Source organism: Podarcis liolepis (assembly GCF_965112155.1).
Source record: "Podarcis liolepis genome assembly, chromosome: 7".
NCBI lineage: Eukaryota > Metazoa > Chordata > Lepidosauria > Squamata > Lacertidae > Podarcis > Podarcis liolepis.
The window spans coordinates 86,359,560-86,382,188 of record NC_139561.1 but is presented as its reverse complement, the minus strand read 5'-3'; the positions used below and the strand labels follow the sequence as shown (position 1 = coordinate 86,382,188).

The 22,629-nt window shown below is 51.1% G+C and overlaps 2 protein-coding genes and 2 long non-coding RNA genes across 8 annotated transcripts in view; 3 read left to right on the top strand and 1 right to left on the bottom strand.

Annotated features, from left to right (window-relative positions):
- STRN4 (striatin 4) overlaps positions 1-18,968 on the bottom strand; it is a 28,049-nt gene extending 9,081 nt beyond the window's left edge. The window contains exons 1-13 of the mRNA XM_083515825.1: positions 18,237-18,968; positions 12,734-12,837; positions 12,383-12,456; positions 10,997-11,075; positions 10,658-10,858; positions 8,167-8,326; positions 5,451-5,601; positions 5,096-5,209; positions 4,499-4,614; positions 4,073-4,248; positions 1,943-1,990; positions 1,638-1,759; positions 720-890 (exon numbers count right to left, since the gene is read on the bottom strand). Of these exons, the coding sequence (XP_083371951.1) occupies positions 720-890; positions 1,638-1,759; positions 1,943-1,990; positions 4,073-4,248; positions 4,499-4,614; positions 5,096-5,209; positions 5,451-5,601; positions 8,167-8,326; positions 10,658-10,858; positions 10,997-11,075; positions 12,383-12,456; positions 12,734-12,837; positions 18,237-18,623 (1,903 nt within the window). The 5' untranslated portion in view covers positions 18,624-18,968. The remainder of the gene's footprint in view (positions 1-719; positions 891-1,637; positions 1,760-1,942; positions 1,991-4,072; positions 4,249-4,498; positions 4,615-5,095; positions 5,210-5,450; positions 5,602-8,166; positions 8,327-10,657; positions 10,859-10,996; positions 11,076-12,382; positions 12,457-12,733; positions 12,838-18,236) is intronic.
- LOC310712738 overlaps positions 1-22,629 on the top strand; it is a 279,033-nt gene that overhangs the window by 234,699 nt on the left and 21,705 nt on the right. The window lies entirely within an intron of this gene.
- LOC310712751 overlaps positions 1-22,629 on the top strand; it is a 63,638-nt gene that overhangs the window by 37,302 nt on the left and 3,707 nt on the right. The gene's annotated exons all lie outside the window — the stretch shown is intronic.
- Positions 17,962-22,629, top strand: part of FKRP (fukutin related protein) — a 215,480-nt gene continuing 210,812 nt past the window's right edge. For 3 of the 5 annotated variants that reach the window (XR_014528953.1, XR_014528954.1, XR_014528955.1), the window contains exon 1: positions 18,074-18,215. The gene's annotated coding sequence lies outside the window, so the exon portion shown is untranslated. Of the gene's footprint in view, positions 18,216-18,525; positions 18,625-22,629 lie in introns of those variants that run through there. The other 2 variants (XM_083515911.1, XM_083515912.1) reach the window with 2 other exon arrangements.

Genomic DNA, 22,629 nt, shown 5'->3' with positions numbered 1-22,629 from the left:
GCCGACTCTGGGGTTGCAGCGCTCATCTCGCTTTACTGGCCGAGGGAGCCGGCGTACAGCTTCCGGGTCATGTGGCCAGCAGGACTAAGCTGCTTCTGGCGAAGCAGAGCAACGCACGGAAACGCCGCTTACCTTCCCGCCAGAGGGGTACCTATTTATCTACTTGCACTTTGATGTGCTTTCGAACTGCTAGATTGGCAGGAGCAGGACTGAGCAACAGGAGCTCACCCAGTCGTGGGGATTCGAACCGCCGACCTTCTGATCGGCAAGTCCTAGGCTCTGTGGTTTAACCCACAGTGCCACCCGCGTCCCTCCCTATTAAACATTAAAAGTTTCCCTAAACAGGGCTGCCTTCAGACGTCTTCTAAAAGTCTGGTAGTTGTTTTTCTCTTTGAAATGTGGTGGGAGGCATTCCACAGGGCGGGTGCCACTACCGAGAAGGCCCTCTGCCTGGTTCCCTGTAACTTGGCTTCTTGCAGTAAGGGAACCGCCAGAAGGCCCTCGGCACTGGACCTCAGTGTCCGGGTAGAACGATGGAGGTGGAGACGCTCCTTCAGGTATACTGAACCAAGGCCATTTAGGGCTTTAAAGGTCAGCACCAACACTTTGGGGTCTGAGCTTGAGAGGGAAGGGCAGAGCAGGTTCACACCACGAACGAATGAGAAGCCCTTCGGCAGGATCCAAGGGCCCAGCGTGATCAAAAAGAGGCAGAGGCTCACCACTGTCCGCAGTGTAGGTGCTGAGGCAGGAGGAGTTGCTGCTGCTGGGGTCCCATATCCTCACCGTGCCATCTGCAGAGCACGAAGCCAAGCGGTTCTTCGAGGGGCTGAAGGCCAGGCCCCAAACGGCGTCTGTGTGTCCGTCCAAGACGTTGCCGAGCACACTTGGGTCTGGGCCAGGAACAAGGACAAAAGCAAAACCTAGCGCTGCCTGCCTCCCTTTCAAGCTTCGCGCAGCAGTGACAGGTGGCCTAGATCATCACATATACTTCAGAGCCAAGGCCCAAGCAAAGTTATTTATTTCATGCATTTAATATTTCCCCCTTCGACACGTGTATTTCTAGGGGTGGCTAATAGAACTGCAAACAGAACCCGACGCTCAAAAGCAGAAGCATCATGCAGCAAACATCCAAGTAACATAAATAAAAGAGAGCCTGGAAACTTTAAATGCCCGTGCCAGAGCAGGCGCCATGTGAGCCTCCCTGTACTGGCATGGAGCTCCACAACTGGGGAAGCTCTCTCTGCGTGCGTCACCACAATAGGTGCATCGGATTTAGCCCTCTGGCCAAATGGAGGGCAAGGGATAGAGAAGAGCATGAGCTTTGCTTCCTGGTCCATGCACACGAGAAGGCCAGACCCCACAAACGCTCCGCCCTCCAAGGCGCAAAACATGCAGGGAGTCACCGTCGCAACTCGGCAGTGAATGGTTTGTGGAGGCTCCAGCCTTGCAAAAACCAGCAGTCAGCAATACTGCCACCCCACCCAACCTGGTCCCCAATTCTAAACTTGCAGGGTGCGGCGAGGCACCCCCAAATCTTGTCCATGTAATGTCACTGTGCTGAAAACAGCAGTCATCCCTAGATCAAAGAATGCAAGCAAGGAGACAAGATGCAGCAGAGTTGGGGCAGCTGTCCCTACCATAGCCATCGTAGGGGTCCATGCCAAGTTCCGGGATCCTCCAGCAACGGATCCTCGTGTCTGCGCCTCCACTGTAGCAATATTCGCTGTCGCAGCCCATGGCAACCGAAAGCACCGGGCCCCTAGCAGGGAACAGCAACGGGTGCATGAAAAGGAGAGGAAGGAACGAGGGTGGGGCTGTACCCACTAATGCTCCCCCGACACCCACCAGGGGGAATCCAACAGACAGTTCTGCTTTAGGGCAGCTGACAGGTTAGCTAGGGATCAATGCCTTCCCCTTGCGCCTGCTCGACTCCTATACACACCTGTGCGCCCTGAATGCATAGACTGGCTCCACGTCGAGCGCTGCATTCCTGTAACAGCAAAGAGGGATGACAAAAGAGTCAGATGGGTGGCCTACACATCTACGTGTCGTCTTTGCTTTTCTCACTTGCAGGCTGAGCTTACGTGCAACAACTACCATTGTGTCGCAGCTCTTTTCGTCTCCTGTGACTGGTTATTTTTGTATGCTTTCCTCATACAGTTTCACAGAATCTATCACTAGGGGTTATTGCTTTCTTTCCGTTCTTGTTTTTATTATGCATTTTGTATTTTTACGTTGTGAATTGCCCTGAGGTCTATGGATAAAGGGCGGAATACAAATTTTATTAATAATAATGGTAACAGATTTAGAGGGAGTTGGAAGGGACCCCCCGGGGGCGATCTAGTCCAACCTCTTCCAATGCACGAATCATCTCCTGGGGGCATCTCTCCCACAGGGACGCTACAAGTTTAAACCACTTTGTGGATCCCATCTCTCCCCTCTCCCCACAAGAACTCTGGGAAATGGAAGAAGAAGAAGAAGAGCTTGGATTTGATATCCCGCCTTTCACTCCCCTTCAGGAGTCTCAAAGCGGCTAACATTCTCCTTTCCCTTCCTCCCCCACAACAAACACTCTGTGAGGTGAGTGGGGCTGAGAGACTTCAGAGAAGTGTGACTAGCCCAAGGTCACCCAGCAGCTGCATGTGGAGGAGCGGAGACGCGAACCCGGTTCCCCAGATTACGAAACTACTGCTCTTAACCACTACACCACACTGGCTCTCCACCACACTGGAGGGTTAAAAGACTGTACAACTCTCCACAGCCCTACAGCATTCCTTGACTGGGAGCCATGGCAGGCGGAGACAAAAAAGCGGGCATCCATCTGGCACACAGAAATGCCTAAAGCAGTTTCTTCCCTGTAATGAGAGACCTGCTGGGCCGGACCACAGAGCGACCTCCTCCAGCATCGCATTTCCCACAGTCACCAACCAGATGACTACAGGAAGCCTGCAAGGGCAAGGACCCTTCCCTGCCGCTACTCCTCACTAACTGGCGATCGGAGGCATGCTAAGCCACCTTGCCCTTCTCCAGGGAGGGAACCAGATAGCTCCAGCTCTAAAGACATTAAATAAGTTGGAGTTCTTGTTATTAAATATGCCAAGAAAAAAGCACACCAAGAACTCAGGCCAATATACGTTTCAATAGTGGGAGTGGTCCCTACTCGCAAATCAGTAGTCAATGGTATCTGATCCATAATTGACTTCTGCCCAATGATTGAAACTAAGACCTTCATGACCGAGATGACTGGCAGAATCCGAGACCTGGGAGAAGAGGCGGCGGAAGAGGACTGGAAGAAGTTTAAAGACTATTTACAAAAACATTATAAGCTGTATGAGTGTTAGGAGAATGCATGACAGAAAATAATATGGCATCAGTAATTTAGTTATAAGAGATATGAGTAAGCGATGTTTAAGAAAATGATGATATTTGAGGTAATATTATGCTTAAGTTAATTGGCTTAATATATGATAAAAACATTAATAATCGGGGACATAATATTCGAGAACTATTAATATGATTTGAAATAAGGTAATAAATTGCTGTTTATAACTGTATGACTGAGAACGCAGGAAAAGGTGATGTGAGGAAGTCCAAAATTTATGGAAATATGATTTATGGATAAATTGATTTTTATGTATTTTTTTCTCTTTCTTTTTACTTTTTAAATCTTTTCTGTTCTTTTCTTGTTGGACTGTATGGTGATGGTACTATATATGCTTGTTAATCTTTCTTCTGTTTAAAATGCGCAATAAATATTTTATATTAAAAAAAAGAAACTAAGACCTTCACATCAAATCTGACTATGGACTAACATGAACTTACTAGTTTCTGATCCATAATTGGATATACATATCCTTATGAGTTTGAGTTTGTAGTCTCTGTTTGAGTTTGTAATCTCTGTTTGAGTTTGTAATCCTTGTCAGAATATATACTTTTGAATGGATTAGTTTTTGTTACAATTGGCTATTGATTTGCGAGTAGAGACCACTCCCACTACTGAAACTTATATTGGCCTGAGTTCTTGGTGTGCCTTTTCCCAGCTCTAAAGACAGCAGGTCCTCCCTGCGCTCACTTTTTGGCGGCCACCGTCTTCTGAAGGTTCCACAGCTTCAGCGTGCCGTCCTCCGAGGCGGTGACCAGCGCGGACTCGGAGTGATGGAAGACCAAGGCCCGGATGCCATCGTAGTGACTCCGTAGGGTGAACTTGGGGTTCCACGTCTTCTTAAAGGCATCTTTGCTGTCCGAGAGCTGAGGCAGGGGTGGAGGAGAGGAGGAGAAGGAGAAAGAATAGAGGGGCTGCTTAGTCAGGTGCCCCTCCCCAGCCCGAACCTCCCCCGCTGCTACAGAGCTGCTTCCTCACACCTCCCACTCATGGAAGATTATTTCCCAGCTCAGGCTGCCCCCGTGGCAGTAGCCAGAGGAGCAGAAGAGGGCTTGAGGAGGCAGCGAGGGGCGGGAATGGAAAGCGACGACTCTCAGAACTCGCATCACAACTCACATCACAACTTAGCTCATTGTCGTTGGTGACGGTCAGGTCCGCGAGGTCTCCCAGGCTGACCTCTCCTCCGCCAATGGTGTCCATTATAAAAACATCCGAGGAGAAGCCCAGGGAACCTGTTCCGGGGAGGGGAGAGGAAAGCTTACGAGTGTGGCAACGCGCCAGCTACAGGACAAAGGAAACGGGGCAGGGTGTAGGTTGTTTTGGATGGCAACAGGGAAGTGTGGCAAACAGCGCTTGTGGGAAAATTATAATAAAATAAAATTGGCACAAGGCTTGAAGCAGACTGAATGGCACGACTTTATTACCCACAAGGCTAAAACTGAAAGTAGAGGACTTCCCCACACATTAGAAAACTTTCACTGGGTAACTTAAAATGTTCGTTGCTTTCTATACAAAGAGCAGCCTGGGATAATAACTTGTTTGGTTGTTATTTTGCATGCATTGCCCGAGTACCAGCTTCTGGGTTAGTGGGGTGGGGTATTTCATTATTGACCTGCATGGTGCTGTGATAAGGTTGGGCGAATTTAATAAAATCAAAAAACAAAGCCCAAAGGAAAGGGGGCGGGGCCTAAAGGACAAACCAAGCCTTTGCACCTTCGTGAGATCTGGGTTGACTGGAGATGGCTGCCGGCATGGAAGGTTTCGGGGGAAGCCCATCCACATCTTGGAGGTCGGCTAGCATGCCCTGCAGCTTCACCCGGCGGCTTTCTGCAGAAGAGGGGGGGGGGGCGTTAGAGAGGGGGAGGTCAAGGCTGCCTCTGGCCACTGCAAACTGGTGATGACCCAGCTGCTGAACCGTGGTCAATCGTGGTAAAAGTGCCCAGGTGTTTTCCCCACATCTCCACCCCGATAGCTGAGACACAATCAGGAGGAACTAATCAGGAAAACCCCATGTAGCCAAGGGGGCATTTCAGATGCAGAAGAAACTTAGATGCAGCTCCGTAACTACCAAGTTCATTGCCATCTCCAGCTCGCCGCATGTCCCCGGACCCCTCGCCGTTCTCCCCCGAGCCGAGGAAGTCGAACTCGCTCAGTGCATCCTCGGAGTCCTCGTCGTCGTCTTCATCCTCCACTTCGGGCATCAGGGGCTTGTTGGTGAGCTGCCGAGAGGGACAGGGGCAAATCAGAGCTTGGATGTGCATTGTGGCCACATCTGCATGGGCAAGCACCAGCCCGACAAGAGAACCTCCCCGCCTGAAACTAAGGAGCATGACCGGGCCAGTTTATGGCCTACTGCAGGTGGGTTTTGTAGGTATCCATGTCCCTTTGTGTCCTCAGAACAGTAGCTGGGGGGGGGGGGAGCACAGAATGAAAAGGCCCAACCCCCAGGCCCACCGTTCCTAACAAAGAGATTCCTGAGACCACTGTGGACTTACAAGTCCTTTGTGGGCATGTCGCTGGGCAAAGACTGGCAGGAGAAGATTTACGCTTTGCTTTTTCAACTTGAATACAATAATAAAGAGTATTTAAAGTGTGGCAAAATGGCAACGCAACAGCCTCAACTGTGAATGGGAGCCACAAGCCTAAAGGGGGGAAACCAATGGACTAATGGATGAGATTTCACTGCCCTGGCAGAGCCGGGGATAGCAGCTACAATCCAAAGGCCTGTTTTGCCTTGCTCTTGCTTCCCACAAAGGGAGAGGAGATGGCGGACCATCCCTGGAGGAGTATGCTGATTTGGAATAGCTGGCCTGATACTAGACTTCTGGGTGGGTGCGGTTATAAGGGGGGTATTAGTGAGTGGGAGTATTCTCTGTTTATTATTTGAGCATAGTTAATGCTTGTTTGCTTCCATGAATGTTATATTAAACAACAGATTGCTGCATTGTATGACACCCCCTTTTCTTATACTCTGTGGGTGTGTGGGTGCATATGTACACACACACACACACACACACACACACATGCGTGATATATAAATTGCTGAAAGACACTTGGAGAACTAAGCTAAGAAGTTTAAGAAATAAGTAAAATATCTGCAGCTGCAGATAGCTCAGTTGGTTAGAGCAGTGTTTCCCAACCTTTTTTGGGCAAAGGCACACTTGTTTGATGAAAAAAATCTCGAGGCACACCACCATTACAGCCCCGTGACGTCAGCGCGCAGCGTCGCGCCGGGAGGGACGCACGAAAGTGTAAGTTTCAATTTTTTCCCTCCCCTCCTGTGTAAAGGGGAATGCACTCTGCTAAGTAAAGGCACTTGCCACAGCAGCGTCAACGTCACAGCACCCACCGGCACCCAAGAGAGAAGGGGTCTCAGCAGCCCTTTTGCCAGGAAGAGGAGCAAGAACGAGAGGAGGAGGAGGAAGAGGAAGAGAGTCCCCCCCAAAAAAACATTCTCCTTTTGATCTTCCTTATTTGCAATTCCTCATTGCAAAACAGCGGTTGATATACAGCTGATTTTTTTGTTATTACAGTCCCCACCCCCTCACCTAGAAAAACACCACCTGTCAATTTTTATTATTATTATTATTATTATTATTATTCCCCGCCACTCTGGGAGGCTGAAGCCCTTTAAGGCTTCCTTCTGTCCACTCTCTGTGAATTACCTGCCCGGAGCGGGTTTCAGGGGGGGGGGGCGCTGCTGCCGGTGTCCTCCCCGTCGAGTCTCGCCTTGCCCGGCGCGTGGCGGCCGCCCTTTCCCACACTCTGCCGGCTGCGCTGCCAAGCCCCGCGGCTCGGCCTGTCAGCGTTACCGGGCTCGGCGGGCGGTAATTCCCAAAGAAAGCCGGCGGCGCTTGAAGAGCTGGCAAGCCCCCATTTGCATGTCTGTTTTCCGCAGCCCTTGGAGAGGATTAAGTTCCCTCCTTCCTGCCGGGGAACCTCCAAGCTTTGGGGGTGGGGGGGGAGGAGGCAGCAAAGAGAGGCAGGAAAGAGAGCGCGGCTTGGCTGGGTGAGCTTTGGTAGGGGCAGGGAATGAGAGCTGCGAGGCGGGCGCTGCGGACGGAAGCGCTGCCCGCCGAGCTCGCAGGCAGCCAGGCAGGCAGACGGCGAGAGCCCCGCGCTGGGCGGCCTCTCCTCGCCGCCGCCGCCGCCCCGCCTCTCGCCGCCCGCCTCGCCCGCCTCCCTCCCACGGAGGTAGGCTGGTGTGCCGTGGGAGGGAGGCGGGCGAGTCGGGCGGCGAGCACACGCGGGGCGGCGAGCGAGCTTCCTCCCACATCCCATCGCCGCTCGCTTCGGCCGGCCTACTGGGCTGTCGCAGGCGGAAGGCCTGCGCATGCGCGAGGTTTTCGCGCCTTCCTCCAGTAGGCCGGCCGAAGCGAGCGGCGATGGGATGTGGGAGGGAGCTCGCTCGCCGCCCCGCGTGTGCTCGCCGCCGCCGCCCCGCCTCTCGCCGCCCGCCTCGCCCGCCTCCCTCCCACGGAACACAAGGCAACGTTCTGCGGCACACTAGTGTGCCGCGGAACACCGGTTGGGAAACACTGGGTTAGAGCATGGTGCTGATAACACTAAGGTTGCAAGTCCGATCCCATTGCAGGGGATTGGACTAGATGGCTCTCAAGGGCCCCTCTCAACTCTGCAATTCTATGATTCTGACTCCCTGCCCTCTGTTCTATATTGCTAAAAAAAACCAATTCCCTTCAAGAAACCTAAGCTCAGCCCCCTTGCCTCCATGATGCTAAACTAAGTCCTCCATCTCTTTGCTAGGTTCATGGACAGGAGGATACCTTTACTCGCTGCTTCTTGTGTTGCCGCTGCGTCTCCAGGGGCAGGCTTTCCAAGTCCTTCTCCTCATCACTGTCGTCTTCTTCCTCGCAGCCCTGCAAGAAGGGAATCTTCTCCATCACGGAGCCGCCGGTCCGGTCCTTTGCCTCCTTCCCAGCATTCCTGCAAGTAAGAAGGGTAAGGAAGAAGAACTGACACTGGGGTCTAGGGTTGCCTCACGTGAAAACAGAAAAGCATGCTCATTATCAGGAGAAAAGAAGCAGAAAACTGTTGTATGGGGAGTATGAACTCAGCTCCAAAACAGGCTGGAAATATATTCACTGAGGGATCCCACACTCCCTCCTCTAACCTGATTTGTGTAGATCCATTCCTGGATCAGCCATTCCTGACAGCCATCAGCACAGACACTTATGACTTTATGGACCTCCACAGTGCAAGGCTATGCAGAACCTTCCCTGACCAGGGTTTTTATTTTATTTATTTATTTCCCACCTTTTGCAAGAGGCCACAGGGAGGTTTACCGCATATTGAACAATGTAACTACCAAACAACAACAACATGATAAGAAGAAGAAGAAGAAGAATTTTTATTTATACCCCGCCCTCCCCAGCCAAGGCCGGGCTCAGAGCGGCTTACAAGCAATAATAAAAACAAGTTGAATGATTACAACTTAAAAACAAAATTAAAATACAACATTAAAATAATGAAACATTAAAATATTAAAATGTAGCCTCATCACAGGAGGAGAAGGAAAAGAAAAAAGAAAGAGAGGGAGGGAATCAAATTGGCTCCAAGCCAAAGGCCAGGCAGAATAACTCTGTCTTACAGGCCCTGCAGAAAGAAATCAGATCCTGCAGGGCCCTGGTCTCATGAGGCAGAGCGTTCCACCAGGCTGGAGCCAGAGTTGAAAAGGCCCTGGCTCTGGTTGAAGCTAATCTAACTTCCTTAGGGCCCGGGACCACTAGGGTGTTGCTATTTATGGACCTTGAGGCTCTCTGTGGGGCATACTGGGAGAGGCGGTCCCGTAGGTACAAGGGTCCTAGGCCGTGAAGGGCTTTAAAGGTCAAAAGCAGCACCTTAAACCTGACCCTGTACTCCACCGGGAGCCAGTGCAGCTGGAAAAGCACTGGGTGAATATGCTCCCATGGCAGAGACCCCGTGAGGAGCCTCGCTGCAGCATTCTGCACCCGCTGGAGTTTCTGGGACAGCTTCAAGGGCAGCCCCGCGTAGAGCGAATTACAGTAGTCAAGCCTGGAGGTGACCGTCGCATGGATCACTGTGGCCATGACACAAATTCAACTCAGAATTGAAACAGCTGCATCAAACTGTTAATAAATGCAGCCTGACAAATTTCCCTCATCCAAAAGCCTGGCAAAAAGGGTGAATCTACACGTGCTTCCTTAAAAGAATACAGATGTGGGGCCACCACTGAAAAGTCCCTTCCACAGGCACCAGCACTACACCCTTTGTCCTATACAGGGGCCACTGCCAGCCCAGTCTCATCCCCTGGCCTTAAGGAACCTGCTCTTCGAAAGGTCTCCTCTGTACATCCCCTGGGTGTTTCATTCCCTACTGCTAGCCACAGACCACAGAAGTAGGAAAATATCAGAGTAACGTAGACTCTGAACATCTAGTTTAAAAAAATGCAAACTCTGGGGAAAAGAAAACTGGCCATGACCCTCAATGAATGTAGATACGGGAGCCACCCCCTCCTTGCAGCTCTATGGTGAAAGTCCTATGTACCCTGCGCTGGCAATCAGAGCAGCGATATAACACAGAAGACACTAGTAAGGCCTGGAGCAGGACTGTACCTGCCCTGCCAGAGCTTGGACCACAGTTCGTTCCTTCAGGACATTTGCCGAAGAGAAGAGAAAGAACGTGCACCAGATGGAACAATCACACCCAGTGTAGTAGGCGTGGCTCATTCGAAGGATGAACCCCCCCCCCAATGTACTGCTTCTTTTGAAAAATGTAAACATTGTTGGTTTTTTTTGCTGCTCTTATATTTCCTCTGCTGTGATGCCAAAAGGTTTTTTGTGGTCCTGAAAAATGTGTCGCTTTTAAAAAATAATCACTGACCACAGATCCTCTGCTGAGTCTACGGTGCCAGAAGGTTTTTTGTGAAAACCCTCCCCCCCACACACACTAAAAACTGTATTTAAGAAGGAGGGAAAGTTACAATTCCCTGTTTAGGGAAGTTTTTAATATTTAATCCTGTATTGTTTTTAACACTTGATTGGAAGCCGCCCAGAGTGGCTGGGGAAACTCAGCCACATGGGTGGGGTATAAATAATAATAATAATAAATAACAATAAATAATTAATTAATAATAATAATAATAATAATTACAATTGCCCATGCATACTCTAGGCGTGTGGCTTCCAGAGGGTTGACAGCGGGTCAAGGTGGCCCTCTGCTGTGAAGGGGGGGGCAAGGAACATGGAGAACCTTCTCTTCCTCGCTGCCCTATGGCCAAAGTGACTGATAACGTACCTTTTGATCTGCTCCTCTATCTGCTTGACGAGAAGGGACTCGCCCCCATTCAGCCCAGCAGGTCCCGGCGCAGGCCCAGTCCCCTGGCCGCTGGGCTCGGAAGCACCGTTCAGTTCCATGGAGCAGCGGCCGAGCAGAGAGCGGACTCGCTTGGATCGCATGTCTAGGATGGTGTCCGTGTAGCCCACTTCCTCCAGGTACCTGGGGAGGCCGATCAAAAGGGGCCTTCAGTATAGGGCTGAGCAACTTGGCAGGCCCCGGGACAAGCCTGCCTTACAGGGAGGCTGCCAACAGGGCAGAACCTCTTCGCTCACCCCCAGGAGCTCAGTTCCTACTCACTGGCGGAGGAGTTGGCGCCCTTCCTTCCACATGAACTGGTTGCTCTCCAAGGAGATCGGTTCCGCTGGCCCGTTGGAGACTAGGGGCGAAAGGAGGAAAGCTTTCCATCAGCAGCTGGCAAGGAAACTACAGCCATACCTCGTGTTACTTTTGCTTCATTTTACGTTCTTTCAGGTTAACGTCCTGCAGCGTCTCGGAAGTTCCAGAAAAGGTTACTTCCGTGTTTCGCTGCTCACGTATGCGCAGAAGCGCAAAACGACATCACGCGCATGCGCAGAAGCGGCAAATTGCAACCGGCGCGTGCGCAGACATGCCGCTGCGGGTTGCGCTCTTTTCATGTTGCGAACGGGCCTCTGTAGTATGTTCTCAGCCTTGCAAATGGCAAGGCCAGAATTTGCTATTTAAAAACCCAGAAAAACTCAAACCATATGGATGGCCTAGAGCGGGACTAGGAAAGTCTTCCAGCGGTCAAGGAGAGCAAATTTCCTCCCCTCTTCCAGGTTCTCTGATCTTTTGCCCCATTCAGGCCAGCTCTGTCTCCTCTGACTGCCACTAGGACAGCTCCAGGGCCTCAGGAAGGTTTTTCTCTTCCAGACCTGCTATGCCTTTTAAACAATAACTATTTTCCTCCTCCCAATCCCTTTGCCATTTTGTGCAGTGAAAGCCTGAAGGCAGGGATTGTCTTGTATTCTTAACTGATCTGAAGGCCACTGTAGGACTATCTTTAGCTAGAGAGAGGGTTAGAAAATGCTTTAATTACATTATTTATTGATAGCTTTACCCGTGCACACGAAGCACAGAGTCTGAGAGGACAGCCAGGGAGTGAACTTCAGTATGCAAAGCCAAGCCTGAGCTTTGCCACTGAGCTAGAGCCTCTTCCCTGAATCTACCCTCCTGCCCTTTTCCTCCTTCCCCTCAACGCAAAAGGGAGTCTATTGCTAACGAAGCACCGGCCTCAACATTTATTTAAATACTTATGGGCTGCCCTTCCATTTGTTTTGGCACCTGTGGCAACTTCCAGACAGCAAACAAAAAATGGAAGAAATCCAAGCTCCAAAAGTTGGAAGAGTGAGATTTCACTGGACATAGCCTGGAATGTCTGGAAGGTGAGGGAGTCTGTGCAAGATACTACTTAAGCAGGAATGCCCAGCTCTCATTCACCAGCCGCCTGAACCTAAAAGAGCAGTGGACACATCAGAAGACAACTGCAGGAGCAGGTTCCTGGAGGTCTCTCATTGTGAGAGGATGTCATTGCCATTCCAGGGGAACAACAGTGGAAGCACCTGTTTAGGCCCTGGCAGGTGGCTCAGCGAAGGATAAAGGAACATCACAGGTGCAAGTGAGCAGGTGCCCAGACACCCGAGGGTGGGGCGGGGAGCACAATACCTGGTTCTGACATATCTGCTTTCTTTTCCCCCTGGTTCAGTTCAGTGCCAAATTTCAGCTTGTGGTACTTTGACCTGGAAGAAGCAGAAGAAACCTTAGGAGCAAAACACCGGGAGCAAATGAGCACGTGGCATGTTCCTTACAGCGGGTGATGGGTGCAGAATGCAACGGTGAGGCGACTGTCGCACAAGGATACCAGGAGTGGAAAGAAGAATCCAGACTGTCTCTCCCCACTGCACTATGAGGGAAACTCCACCCTCTCCCGAAATGAGAGCCCAGCAGCGGCAGCAACCCAGAGGTGCCCACTCTGCCACCACAAAGGGGGGCGCACTGGTGTGTGGCATGGCTCACCTCTCCTGCTTCAGAGCGTATTCCAGCATCTTTATCCTCCGTACAAGATCTGTCTTGAGGTTCTCTTGGCCCTTCCTTTCCCCCTGAAGAAAGGCCACTTGCGCCTGGAGGGTTAAGAACCGGAAGTCAGAGGCACTGAATTCTGACAGCACACAACAACCCCGTTCCTGCCCAACCCAGGATTATGAGGGAATTATAGGCTAAAACCCAGGGGCAGGCAACCTAAGGCCTGTGGGCCGGATGCGGCCCAATCGCCTTCTCAATCCAGCCCACGGATGGTCCGGGAATCAGCGTGTTTTTACATGAGTAGAATGTGTCATTTCATTTAAAATGCATCTTTGGGTTATTTGTGGAGTATAGGAATTTGTTCATTTCCCCCCCCCCCAAAATATAGTCCAGCCCACCACATGGTCTGAGGGATGGCGGACCGGCCCATGGCTGAAAAAGGTTGCTGACCCCTGCTAAATCCCATCTCAAAAAATATTAACAGAAGTACACACACACAACTTGATGTATGTAAATAAGTCTTCCCCTGATGCTGAGTTCCCTCGTCTCATTGGTTGAACTGCTCTGAGGTCACAGGATTAATAAATGTCATTGCAACAGCTTGAAGGGAACAGGAAAGGGCATCTGGTTACAAAGGGCCCATGAACAGGAGGGGCTGCATGCTGCAGGGAGGTTGGAGAAACAAAACAGATAAGGCGGCAAAAGAAAGGGGATGGAAACCCTCTAGGGACAAGGGCTGTGTGTTGATAGTGCAAAGAGGGGCAGGATTTTATATGACAGCTCCCTTATTAAACCAAATCCCGATCCTCCCTTCATCCCCAACAGTGACCAAGTGGAAAAGACTGGGAACTAGGTGACTCTGTCCTATTCCATGTTTTCTCTCAGCAGGCCATGAATTCAAAATAATATGCAGAAGTTCTGCCCTTGCTGTTTAACTGCTATAACAACTTTACAATGTTGATGCGATAAGCTGCATGTGGCTGAAAAAGCGACATGGTTTGTAAACTGCAGGGGACACACTCCTGGTACGATAAGCAGGTTCGATATTCTGTCTTAGCTGAACAGCAGTGGCATCTGTCATGAGAGGGTAGGAAAATTGTAAGGGGTTGCAAATTGGGCCATTTCACTGATATGAAGCCATGTCAAAGGCTCACTGACTTGCCTCCATCAGTACATGGATTGACAGCACCGCAGGAAAATCCAGCCACAACCTCACAGGTTTAACAAGTTCATGTTTACAGAGCGCTTTTGAAAAAACTGGACTGCACTAAGTATGTAATTAAACATGCAGCTGAAATTCCCAGGAGTTTGCTTCTGTACATATTGCTTGGACTGGGCAACTAGTTTCCACTACAGTAATAAGAACACCTCAAACGGAAGACAAAAAAATATGCTCTTTTCCAGAATTGAAGATGGCTTGAAAGGGAGATTCTCTTTAGTATTTCCATTTCTCTGCTGCTTTCCCAGCACTAGGATTTCAAGTGGGTTTGGTTGCTGCCCACAGTGCACACAACTCATCCCACTTTCCCTGCAGGTAAACAGATTTTGCAAGTTTTTGTATTGTTCCAAAAACTTGCAAAACCTGTTTGATGAGAGGTAGCAGCAAGACAGGAGGAGACCGTGTTCATCATGGGAAGCAAAAACACTTCGATTCACTCAAGATCCATTTTTCATCCTCAGTGTCCACTTCTCAGGTGCGATATTAAGACTGTCAAATGTCCCCACTGGTAGGAAAGTCACATACTGACTTTAAACAGCTTCCCTTAACACAATTCCCAGCCACACGGAATCAGTTCTTGTTGAACAGATTATCTGAAATTTGCCCTTGACAGGATCAGCTGCGTGCACCCCAGGGAAGCTCACAAACGAGCAACAGTGGGTGGCTCTTGCCTTTGTCTCCAGCATTTACAAATCAGCTGTTTACTGCCTCTGAATACCATTTTAAGCTAATTATGGCTAGCCACCTAAATCTCTCTGTGAACATGCCTAATCTATCTTTAAAGCTGCCTATTATGATTACATCTCTATTCTGCCTTTCCTCCAAGGAGCTCAAGGTAGCATGTGTGGTTCTTCCCTCCTAGTTTTATCCTCACACCAATCCTGCGAAGTAGGTTAGCTGAGCAGCATAGCCAAGGGGGTATGTGCACTGGGATCCTGGCTGCTAGCCGGTCAGCTGAATGTACCGTATTTTTTGCTCTATAAGAGTCACTTTTTCCCTCCTAAAAAGTAAGGGGAAATGTGTGTGTGTCTTATGGAGCGAATGCAGGCTGCACAGCTATCCCAGAAGCCAGAACAGCAAGAGGGATTGCTGCTTTCACTGCGCAGCGATCCCTCTTGCTGTTCTGGCTTCTGGGATTCAGAATATTTTTTTCTTGTTTTTCTCCTCCAAAAACTAGGTACGTCTTGTGGTCTGGTGTGTCTTATAGAGCGAAAAAGACGGTAATTCCATTTCGCAGTGTTTCAACATACTGCCGATTGGTTCTACTAGATGGCCCCAAGTGCCAGTTTTTAAGAGTGAACAATTGCTTCCGATTTACGCTCCCTTATCATTCTGGTGGCAGATAACCATTTGGTTTTTAAGAAAACCGAACCTGATTTGTGAGAGGCAGAGCTTCCCATGGGACGTGCACTGTGATTTCAGGGGCTGCGTGCTACCTCTGGTCAAACAGGTTTTCAGCACAAAACAAACAGTGGTTCACCAGAGGGAAAAAGAAGGATGGGCACTTATACTATGAGCAGTAACTTCTGGCTACAGCCCTTTCAAAAGATAGCCAGTGTGGTGCAGTTCTTAAGAGGGTCGGACTAGGACCTAGGAGACCAAGGTTCAAATCCCCACTTGGCTCACTGCGTGGCCATGGAACTAGTCACTACCTCTCAGCCTAATCTATCTTGCAGGGCAGTTGTGCAGATTAAATGAGGGGAAGAGACCCATATACAGCACCCTGAGCTCATTGGGTAAGAAGCCAGGATGTAAACACAATACAGTGGTACCTCGCAAGACGAATGCCTCGGAAGACGAAAAACTCGCAAGACAAAAGAGTTTTTCGTTTTTTGAGTTGCTTCGCAAGACAAATTTCCCTATGGGCTTGCTTCGCAAGACGAAAACGTCTTGCAAGCTTGTTTCCTTTTTCTTAAAAATGCTTGAAGAGGTGCAGTTGCGACTTGACCGTGCTTCGCAAGACGAAAAATTTGCAAGACGAAAAAACTCGCAGAGCGAATTAATTTCGTCTTGCGAGGCACCACTGTAAATAAATAAGAGCACACTGTCCGTCTCTTAACACAACCTCTGTTCAGCCCCCTGCTCTCTCTACCGCCTTTGCATCCATGCTAAAATACAATATGTTGTTCCATCTCCCTTTGTGCCAGTTACTATGGCAGTAGGGACAGCTGCTTCCCAACCACCTGGGAGACATAGGTGTCAGCTTCCTCCTTCCTCTTCCCATACACTCCCCATTTGCTATGGAACAGGTGGCAGCAATATCCACCCACTCACCCCCCACTCTGTCACCACAGAAAGCAGAGATGAAATCCTTTCACAGGCTTCCACTCACGGTTGGCAATACATCAGTTACTTTCAACCTTTTGCCTTTCTGAGGTAATGCAGATATATTGCCCAGGTCACTCATTTCTTTCCACATCCCTACAAGGGGAAGGGACCAACTATCCACCCCCTTTAGTACATCCAGCCTCAAACCTACTCAACACCCAAGACAACTTTAGAATAATGTGCCTCCCTGCTTTAATCGATTTCACCCATTTCACTATAAGCGGTTATTTGGACTGAGATTTGCCATCCATCTCCCTGTTCCCATTTCCTGTGCTAAATCTCTGGCAGCCAGATAACATTGACCTGAAGTGATTAATATTCTCTAAACACTAAACAATGAAGCAAGTTTCACTGAAATCAGTGGGGGATGCTACTGCTCTTGTGTTCTTTGAGACAAACAGAATTCTACACCGTAATCATAAATTGCTTTGGGTTTGAGGGTTCGCTGACTCCATCCCCAAAGGCTCACTCTCCCTATGCGTATCTTCCCCACTGACTATGCATCACTGGCGGTGGTTGAGACAGCACTGAACATATTCTCCCTGCTGCCCTCACCTAGTATGATGTGTGTTTAAGTCCATAGTTCAGAAGGGAAGATCCTGCTTTGCATATGGAAAGTTCAATGCCTGGTGTCCCCAGGTAAGGCAGGGAGAGACCCCTGCTGGAAACCCTGCAGAACCACTGCCTGAGCTGGGTGGACCAATGGTCTGGCCTGGTATAAGTCCACTTCCTACATGCAAAAAAAATCCACAACTAGCAGCTCCTAAACCCTCTTCTGTGGGAATCAGCCCACCATCGCAACATATGGCATCTCTAGAAGGGCGGCAAAATTGGGGGAGGGAGGCGGAATCCAGCCCCCTCAGATTTCCCTTTTTAACAGAGTACAGTAGGAGAAGCATCCTATTTGCATAGGGATATTCCTGTTGGACTGAAGAATGGAAAGGAAGGCCTCAGGAGCACAGGAAGCGGACACAGATCATCTAGCTCAATATTGTCTGGGCAACCGACGACAAGAGTCCTTCTGGAATTACAGTCGCTCTTTCCCATTGATTTAAGCACATCTTCCGCCTTGGCATCCTGGGCCTTGAAGTGGAAGCAGCCGCCTTCTCCACCGAGTAGTACTTGAGAAGGTGTCCAGAGTGAGATTAGATGGGAAAGCTTAGAGTGAACACCTTCTGGAAGGAGGGGAAGTATCTCTTCCCCTCCCCGCCAAACCATAATTTTAACTGCTACACGAAAGGAGCCCAAAACACTCTTTGGGGTTTAGCCCCCCCCGATCCACCTTCTACGGGAATAATCCCCACAGCCTTCCTCAGGGATGCGGACCCTCCAAGTGTCCCTATTTCCAGGGACAGTCCTGGAATTACAAAAGCCGCCCCAGTTTCTGATTTGATCCCAGAATGTCCCATTTTTCATCGCTTTTCATGGGAGAAATGTTGGAGGGTATGGAGTTATGTGACCCCAGAGCCAAGGAGATAAAGAACTATGCAACCTTTAGAAGACATTTGAAGGCAGCTCTGTACAGGGAAGTTTTTGAATGTTCAGTGTTTTAATATATGTTGGGGCAAGCCGGTCACATATTTATATATTTATCATATATATATAGACGATGGGATAGGAAGCCCCTAGAGAAATCTTGCAGGGCATAGGGATGGCTGGGGGCAGTGTTGCCAGGCCTTGCGGGGCTATGCAATGGGGGGTAAGAGCGCCTTCCTCTGGCAGGGACTCCCCCGTTTCGTGGCCGCAGCCGTGACCCCCGGAGCTTGGGGGGCGCCGCGCCTGCCCCCACCCCCGCCAGTCCCGTCGGCCACCATTTCCCACCAAGATGGCGACGGCAGTGGCAGGAGCAGCAGCGGCGGGAGGAGGAGGAGGAGGAAAGAAGAGGCGACCCCGCGGCTGTCCCCGCCGCCCCCGCGCCCTCGGCTCCCGGTAACCGCCGGCCCCTCTCACCTGCAGCTCGGCCCTCTCGGCCTCCCAGCGGCTCTTCTCGGCCTCGAAGCGCGCCCACTCGTGCTGGATGAAGTGCAGGATGCCCGGCAGGCTCAGCTCGCCGCGGCCGGGGCCGCCCTGAGAGGCCGCCGCCGCCGCCGTGCCTTGCTGAGGCGGCGGCGGAGGGGGCGGCTGAGGCGGCTGGTCTCCCGCCGCCGCGGCCAGCGCCTGCTGGTGCAGCTGCTGGGCCCGCGCCGCCACCCGCTCGGCCTCCATCGGGGATCCGGCCGGCTGCGGCTGAGGAGGCGGCGACGGGGAGGAGGAGGAGGAGGAGCACGACGACGACGACGAGGAGGGCGGCGGCGGCGGAGGTGGTGGCGGCGGCGGCTGTTGCTGCTGCTGCCACATAGTGAGCCCGCCGCGCGCGGGGGGAGGGAGGAGGAGGGCGGGCGGCGGGAAGCGGGTCCCGGTCTGCGAGGGGAGGAGGCGGAGGAGGCGAGCGAGAGCGGGGGACAGAGAGGACGTGCGGGAGGGAGGAGCGGGGGCCACTTCCTGCCAAATAGGGAGCCGGCCAGGAAATGCGGCCTAGGTCGGCTCGGGAGGCGCTCGCGGCTACTACGCCGCAGAAGAGTGTGAAGCCGGAGGGAGAGAGAGAGAGATTGAGAAGGGAGGGAAGGTGTTTCCATGGTGACTGGAGGGGTGGGCCGCATCCTCCCTCTCTCTGATCTCCGCCGCCTCCTATTCCTGCTCCTCTCGCAGAATTGGGGGGGGGGGCGTTGCCGTGGTAACCGGAGTAGGGTGGGGGGAGCGCGCGCCGCTCTATCCTTCCCTGCGCGCGCAGGCTGCTCCCCACCCTCGTGCAACGTCCGCGCGCAGGGCCCCGAATCTAACCGCCCGCCCGTTCGAAAGAGAGCGGGCGAAGTCACCATGGCAACGCGGCCTGCTACCTCGGGGCCTTCGGGAAAAGTCGCCCCCGAGCAGGGCGCCCACCGCCAGCACCTTAGCAACCGGCTGCTGCCGTCATCCCTCCTCCTCCTCCTCCTCCTCGGGAGGATAGACAGGGTGGCAACATACCCTCCCCGCCCCCCCGCCCCATGAAGTGAAATTAAATTTAAAAGGACGTGACAGACCTGAGTGGGATTGCATTGGGGGCACGCAGAAGCCTATTTGGGGTGCGGGGCGGGTGTGTGTGAAGGGTAAAGTAGAAGAGGGACGGTGTGGTGTAGTGCTTAGAGGACCCAGACTGTGGCATGGGAGACCAGGGTTCACTGGGAGAGGCCTGGCGAATGAGGGGGTGCCCCTCTCAGCCTACCTCGCAGGGTTCTTGGGAGGATGAAGGCTGTGAGTGCCGCCTTAAGCACCTTGGTGGAAAGCTGGGGTGCAGTTGCAAAAGGTAAAAGCACCCCTGACCATTAGGTCCAGTCGTGACCCACTCTGGGGTTGCGGCGCTCATCTCACTTTATTGGCCGAGGGAGCCGGCGTACAGCTTCCGGGTCATGTGGCCAGCATGACTAAGCTGCTTCTGGCGAACCAGAGCAGCGCACGGAAACGCCATTTACCTTCCCGCCGGAGTGGTACCTATTTATCTACTTGCACTTTGACGTGCTTTCGAACTGCTAGGTGGGCAGGAGCAGGGACCGAGCAACGGGAGCTCACCCCATCGCGGGGATTCGAACCACCGACCTTCTGATCGGCAAGTCCTAGGCTCTGTGGTTTAACCCACAGCGCCACCTGTGTGCAATAAATAAGCCATATAATAAATAAGCAGGTTGTTGCCAAGGAGTGAGGAAGGTGTGCAAGTTCAGCCAAAGTGTCCTGTCAGAAGGGCCTGTGGTTATTTCTGCTGTTGCCACTGTATTAAATGTCATCATCATTGCCATTTGTTATGGTTATCTTTTAAAGCAACATCCATGCGCACAGCGCTTTGCAGACTAGAAGAGGGCAGGGACATGCCCAAAGGTCTCCTGCTCCCTCAGTCTGAATTCATTGCATATTCCTGCCCCTTCCTCTCTGGTCTCCATTGCATTGTGACAACGATTAGACTCGCCACCAGCACCACCATAACATAACAACACCCGTCCTTCAGAAGTGGTGCTTTCGTTGAGATTCCTGCCTTGCAGGGGGTTGGGCTGGATGACCCTTGGGGTCCCTTCCAACTCTGCAATTCCGTAGTGAATTGATGAGTGCTGCAAGTCCCGTTCCCTTCTTACAGAATGGTTTGTGAAAAAGGCTGCTGTCAAATAATCTTTAAAGTGCCTATAAACCCTCCATGCTTTCCATGTTTGCTTTCAAAATGATAGCTATCAGGACTGAAGTGTGCCTGAACGACTCCCAGATGCCTGGGGGAGTAGGGTGTGATGACACTCTGCACATACTCAGAGACATTATCTTCCTGCTTCCTCTGCCTGTCTTTGCATGGAAAACAGGAGCTGGGCTCAAGGAAGTGGGGGGGGAGGGGTTCCTGTTATTCTGGGGACCCCACAGTTTGCTAAGGGTGCAGCCTGATGTGAATTTCATAGGTGTGTGTCTTTTTAAAAAATCATTACTACACTCTTCCAGTACACTGGAATAGTACCTGAGCTTGATAAAATGGGGATGGGAAGGACCATGTTTGCTGCCCCTTGATTTCCTTGGAGGACATAAAATAAAATGGCAATCATTTACCAATGTGGGAGAAAGTGAAGGGGCATACTCTTGGGGTTAGCATTGGACCAGTGACCAAATTTGTTCCCTGCACCCCATTCATTGAGAATCAAGCCTCCGTCTGCACAGCATAGCAAGTTGGTGATGAGTGTTAACTCTGCTATTATGGAAAACCTGATCTTTTTTGTTTGTGTTTTTTCTCCTTCTGAGTAAGCAGCCTTCCCCCAAAGGAAGCTTTCTTGTCCCAGCCCCCCCCCTTCATTGGTCTACAGAGGGAGGAGGGTTACAGAGCAACGATTGTCCCTTTACAAACACAAGCCTTGATCCCTCCAGGGAAATGAGCAAGCTTGATCTAAATAAGATTAAATAAGGCAGCCCCCTCCTGTTCTCCTGGCCCATCTGCCACGCCAGGAAGATTAGTGGGTTTAAAAATAAATAAAAAAGACATATGTTGAGGGGTTGCACTCATTAGCGCTACTCTTTTGTTGGCTTCCCTGCTGCTGGTGGTTAATGCCCAGCACGAGCCTTGATGCTTGCACACGCCTGAAAGCATGTTGGCATTTTCTGGTGGCGCTACCGTTCTCCAGGCGGCGCTGTTCCCAACACACCTCGCCATGTACCCGGCTTGTGAATACTACTTATGGCATTTTGCAGTTCTTTTGGAAGGGCTGCTTGCAATTCATTTGCAAAGACTGGCTGTGGAATTCACCAGCCCTCATCCATGAGATCTGAATGTGTTCCATCTCATGCCAGGTCACTTGAATCCATATACAGTGTTACCTCGGGTTACATATGCTTCAGGTTACATACGCTTCAGGTTACAGACTCCACTAACCCAGAAATATTACCTAGGGTTAAGAACTTTGCTTCAGGATGAGAACAGAAATCGTGCAGCGGCAGTGGGAGGCCCCATTAGCTAAAGTGGTTCTTCAGGTTAAGAACAGACCTCCCAAATGAAATAAGTTCTTAACCCGAGGTACCACTGTATGAAACCAGAGTCTAGATAAGCACTGCATGCTTTGGCCAGCAGAAACAATCCAAAGTCTCAGGCAACTCCCACCGGAGTTGCCAGGGTTTGAATCTCGGAATTCCAGAGCATGGGCTCTGCTACTGAAGTTGTCTCCTATGAATGGCTATGTTCTATTGTTGGAGGCAGTATGCTTCTGGAAACATCACGAGAGGAGAGTGCTTTTATTCTTGGGTCCTGCTTATGTGCTTCCCATAGGCATCTGGCTGGCCTGTGTGAGAACAGAATGTTGGACTATGGTGGCCTAATTCAGCAGGGTCCTCTGTTGTTCTTACGTTTTTCTGGATAAAATGGCTCCACAGGTTCCCCATCCTTCATTCAAGAACACTTCTTCTTTGTGGTGGTGGCACGCCACAGTCTGGATTGCCTAGAGCGCTGCATTCTGGGGCGCAACAGTTTGTGTGTGTGTGTGTGAGAGAGAGAGAGAGAGAGAGACACAAGCTAAACTAATTCAGTAATGAAAGGCTGCTGTGTACCCACAGAGTTGGCTGCCCGTTGCTTCTCTGCATGAATTGTTCTGAACTTGCCTCCTATCAAACATTTGTTGTTCTACGGTGCAGAGGAATTCTGTTTCAACTATGCACCAGGTGCAATTGGATCATTGGTCATGCCTCATAAGGAGGAACCACAGAATGACTTGCTCTCAGAACAGCCTTCCCTAAATGTGTCTCCATCTTGACATGCGCCCCGGTGCCATGACCCTTGCAAAAACATAGAGGTGGGTTTCTCTGCGGGAAGACAGTA